The following is a 4,612-nucleotide window of genomic DNA, read 5'->3' as shown; positions in this document are numbered from 1 at the left end:
TAGTGGAGATTTTATACTTTTCCAGACTTAACAGTAAGTTATTAAAGTTCAGAAATAGATCTACAGTAGAGCATACAAATTCAAAAAATTTTTTTATGTGCAAGGCACATGGGCTATTGTGTGATGACAGGTTGGAAATTAGATGCCTACAATGGCCAGAGAGGTATTAAATGTAAACAGGACCAAGTGTAATACAACAGGGGTTAGTGGAGACTGAAATAATCTAGAGAGAATTGAAGTGTTTATAAAATACTGTGAAGATAACAAAAAAATGCCTGTGTACTCAATACAGTGTATATGCCTGCAAATTTGTGACACCTGATTCAGTGTGATGCGTATTCATGTAAAAGTTCTATTGAAGGGATTAACCAATTGATTAGATGATTAAAGATATCTAGAAAATTATAAGTGAATTGTTTTAAGACAAACAAAAGCTTTCCATTTTTACTCAAGAAAACTCAGAAATGTTTAGAGAATAAATGAATAACCAAGCCCTTTGTAGAAAAAATATATACTTTATTTTCAACTAGAAAGGTGCAAACATGTAACTTTTGGTCACACTCTCAACAAATAAACTGTCCAAAAAAACAGTCATAGTCAAAGTAGAAACAAATGCTTCCAGGTGGAAAAACCAATCAGCTATACAGAGCCATTCATTTTTTAATAAAGGTCATTTGTACATTAAAAGTGAGCCTACCACATTTCCAACCTACAAATCAGACTTCCAAGGACATTGCTGCCTCACCTTCAGCAAAAATCCTGTTTTGATGGACTGCTGCTCTAACTGAGCAGAATTTCCATTTGAATATCCATTTCATGCTTTGAGTTATCAGACAAGCTTTACGTCCTACCTATGGTGTTCAGAATTGAGGCTAACATTTGAAATATCAAAGCATTAAAAACATAAACAAAAAGGCACAAACAACTTTAAATTAACTTAGATAACTGTACAAATATATATATATTTATATATATATACACACAGTATTTACAATATCAATAAAAAAAAAATCTGGCTTGTTACAGGCAAATTAGCTTGCCACAAGCTGTCCAGTCTAATAGACAGGATTCTGATTCCTGAACACTGTCATCTGAATCAGAAGGTCAGAGCTGAATCTGCTGTTATGACCTAGAGAAGAACTTGACTCATCCTCATGAACGCACATCCTAGCTGTCACTGGAGCTACAGGCAGGTCAGTGAGTCTTCCTTCCCAGTGACACTCCAAGTAGCAGGGACATCACTACTGTAAGATGACAAGGCTTCCTATTGGTCCCCTCCCACTGCTCCTAGCATACATGCTGGTGCTATGCACTAATGCAGTCCCACAGTCAAGTCTTACTTCCTTCAAACCAGTGTCTGGGGTTGACAGACTGTTTGAATGTCATAAGGCACAAGATTTTGAATTTGGTGGGAATTTTTCTTTTCCCCAGTTAGAAAAACAAATTTAAATAACCTGTGCTACTGAAATCATGTTTACACAAAAATGAGATGTGAATCAGTTCAAGTGACAGCCTAAAGAGTTCATGTCTCACACTCTCTCTGGCTTTAGGCCATGTCTCCATACATCTTCCTGTAGTACAGTGACTCAAAGATGTCATTGTCTCCGGGGCAGTTGTAATGGCAGGCACAGGTCTTGATGAACATCATGCTTTTCTTCATGACCTCGCCATCAGGACACTTGAACTCCACGGGAAGGGTTGCGGTTCTGTGTGGGGTGCAGCACCGCCCATCGGTGCACACGCCGCAGAATTTAGCCCGGAATGTCTTTACGCTGGTGCAGCCAGAAAGCTCAAACTTGACAGGCTTGGAGATTTTGGGGGTCCGGATGCACTTTTTGCCCTTCTGAGGAAGACAAGGGAGGAGAGAAAAATCAATGACTCTGCAAGGGGTGTGGCTTTCTTCAACCTCTGTGTGTTCTCGCCTTAGGGCTGTCTGACTTCTGTTTATATTTTGAGGATGGGAAGGTTGAGTCTCATTTGCCAGTTTTCCAAAAATAGACATGGCCTCTTCTGGGATGTCTTGAATGAACTAACACTGTGGAGGATTTCCGAGTGGAAAATTGGTGGCTCCTATTACATAACATCTCATTCCATCAAAACAGTTCAATGGTTGGATATTTTTGGAGATGACAGGCCTATAATAACAAGGGTGGTAAGAGACCTAACTTTGGTCCTGTCCTAACTTTGGTCCTGTCCACTCTTGTTCCATGATTATGAGTTAATTGGAGGAGAAAACGTACCTTGATGTTCTCTTCCAGGTCAGCTTCACAAGGCCTGACCATGCAGAGGCGGCTCTGCTTCTCCAGCCTGCAGAAGGCGTTGTCATTGGTAACCCGGGTGGAGATGCCCATCCCGCAGGTCTTGGAACAGGCACTCCACTCTGTGGTCTGGACCAGGCAGTTGGCTCGAATCATGGTTGGGTCTGGGCCAAACGTGTCTTCCAGTCGGTAAGCTGTGAGAGCAGGGAACACAAACACGAGGTAAGACCCCCGGCTAAGACATTTCCCCCTGCCCTTGGCAAAGTCAGGACTCAGCCCCAGGGGGGAGAATCACGAGGCTGGCTTAGAGGAAGACTCAGCTCACCAGCGAGGGCAGGGCCGACCACGGTGTGGTCCTTGGGCTCGTCACACACCCACTCTTCGCAGCATTTCCCGGGCAGCTTGACCCTTCGTGGGAAGGGGCAGTCGGGGCTGGGCAGGCGGACATCCATGCTGCACAGGGGCACGCAGCCCACCGCTCCGTCCAGGCAAGTGCACTGGTATTTGCAGCTGCTCTGGAAGGACTCTCCGCTCCGGTACACCGACCCTCCGAAGACGCAGGGGGCACCATCTTTGGCTGAAGGAGCGGAAGGGAAAAAGGGGACGTGCAGGGGTCAAGCATCGGTTCTCGAGCCTGAACAGGAAGCGCGTCGGGGATGCGAGCTGGGAGCAGGGCTCCAGGGAAACAGCCTGAGGAAAGGACGCAATTCGAGCGGCTTTCTTTTCCGGAGGGACGGTGAGCGTGAGGGAAGAGGTGGTGGGACATCGAGTGTCCCCCGGCGCCCCGGTGGCGGTGGCGGTGGCGCGGGGCGGGGACGGGGGCTGCAGGTCTTACCGGTGCACACGCCAATCTTGCGGTTGGCCGGGGAGCCGAAGTCGCAGAAGAGGCCCTTGTGCGGGTCGCAGGGGTCGCGCTCGGTGCACAGCTCGCCCAGCTGCTTGGCGCACACGCGGCAGCAGCCGCAGCTGTCCAGTACCAGGCTGACGCCAGCGGGGCAGCGCGGCGCCGGGCCGGCAGCGCACTGGCACCGGCCGCCGCAGTCCTGGCCGGAGGTGGGCTGCGGAGGGAGGCGGCTGTCAGCCGGACGCACGCCCTTCGGCGCCGCCGGGGTCCCTCCCGGTCTCCCGCCCGGCCCCGGCCGCCGCGGGGGGTCTCCGGTGCTTACCCGGCTGCAGAGGGCGAGCAGGAGCACGAAGGCGCAGCGGACGGGGCCCAGGCCAGCGGCGGACATGGTCGGGGCGCTATGGGCGGCGGGAGGCGGCGGGGCGGGCGTGGCGCGGCCGGCCGGGCTGGCGGCTCGGGTTCGGGCCGGAGGCGGGGTCGGGACGCGCCGGGCTGCTGTCTCGGGAGCTGTCGGCCTGGGCGGCTGCCGTCGAACTGAAGGCAGTGGGTCGCCGGCGGTGGGAGTCGTACTGGCTGCCTCCTCTCGGCGGGGAAGAGTTGTTGTGTGAGGCCAGGACGGGCGGCCCGAGGCTTTTATACGCTCAGGGCGGCCCCGGCTCGCCAATGAGCTGAATGGAGTCCTACACAAACAGGGACATTCCTCGCATTCCTCCCCACCTTCCTGCCTCATCAACTCACACCGGATTGATCCTGACCCCTTGACACTCAGCATTCCTCCCGTCTGAAAAAGCTGGCACACTCCAGCTCACCAAAAAAAAAAAAAAAAAAAAAAGGCTCAGTATTTCCAGCCACCAAATAGGATTTTTTTTTCTCTTGCCTCTTCGCATCACTCCTGATTTATATCATTTAAAAAACACATCGGCAGTGATTATCATTATTTTTATGCCACTCACTTCTGTTTCTAATAGCTGTGCCTGTTCTGCACACTGACATAAATCCTTTGTAGGAGGTAGGTAGCTGAAGAGGCTAATAGCAGGGATTCCTAAAAAATTCGAAAGGGTTTCCTTTTTTATTGGTTTGGTAATGATTTTTAGTTTTAGAGGCTGTCTGCCTTTGAAACTCTTCAGAGAGCAGAAAAGGAGTTCGTTGCTTTTAACTGCTTGAAATCCCCTAGAAGCAGAAGCATACCTGCAAATTCCTGAATCCCACATTGGAGATGCAGGAATTTGATCATTTGTCACTTGGAATAACGGTTTGGATGCCCATGCCAGACGAAAAGGAGAATAAAGCTAGGGGTCTGAGTATGGATGCAGTTTTCTGGGAGGGATTTCCACCACTCTTGCTTTGTTTTCTCTTAATATGTGTAGCAGTTTTATCGTTGGGGCTATAGAGAGGGAAAAGGGATGAGTGGACATCAACACTTCCAGAAAAATCCATCTATTGTTATGTCAGAGCAATAATGTTGGGTAGGTAGAAGCCCTGGGTGTTGGGATGGAAAAAGGGGTGGGAA

At 49.5% G+C, this 4,612-nt stretch overlaps 1 protein-coding gene across 1 annotated transcript; it reads right to left on the bottom strand.

The window, feature by feature from the left end:
• Positions 1-501: 501 nt before the first annotated feature.
• Positions 502-3,638, bottom strand: CCN2 (cellular communication network factor 2). The gene is made up of 5 exons (XM_060029945.1): positions 3,425-3,638; positions 3,094-3,316; positions 2,584-2,835; positions 2,241-2,452; positions 502-1,843 (listed from the first exon to the last, which is right to left on the bottom strand). The coding sequence occupies exons 1-5, from the start codon at positions 3,488-3,490 to the stop codon at positions 1,547-1,549; spliced, it is 1,050 nt and encodes a 349-aa protein (XP_059885928.1). The 5' UTR covers positions 3,491-3,638; the 3' UTR covers positions 502-1,546.
• Between the last annotated feature and the right edge of the window lie 974 nt (positions 3,639-4,612).

The sequence above is a fragment of the Delphinus delphis genome, chromosome 14, assembly GCF_949987515.2.
Source record: "Delphinus delphis chromosome 14, mDelDel1.2, whole genome shotgun sequence".
Lineage (NCBI taxonomy): Eukaryota > Metazoa > Chordata > Mammalia > Artiodactyla > Delphinidae > Delphinus > Delphinus delphis.
This window is presented reverse-complemented; position numbering and strand designations above follow the sequence as displayed.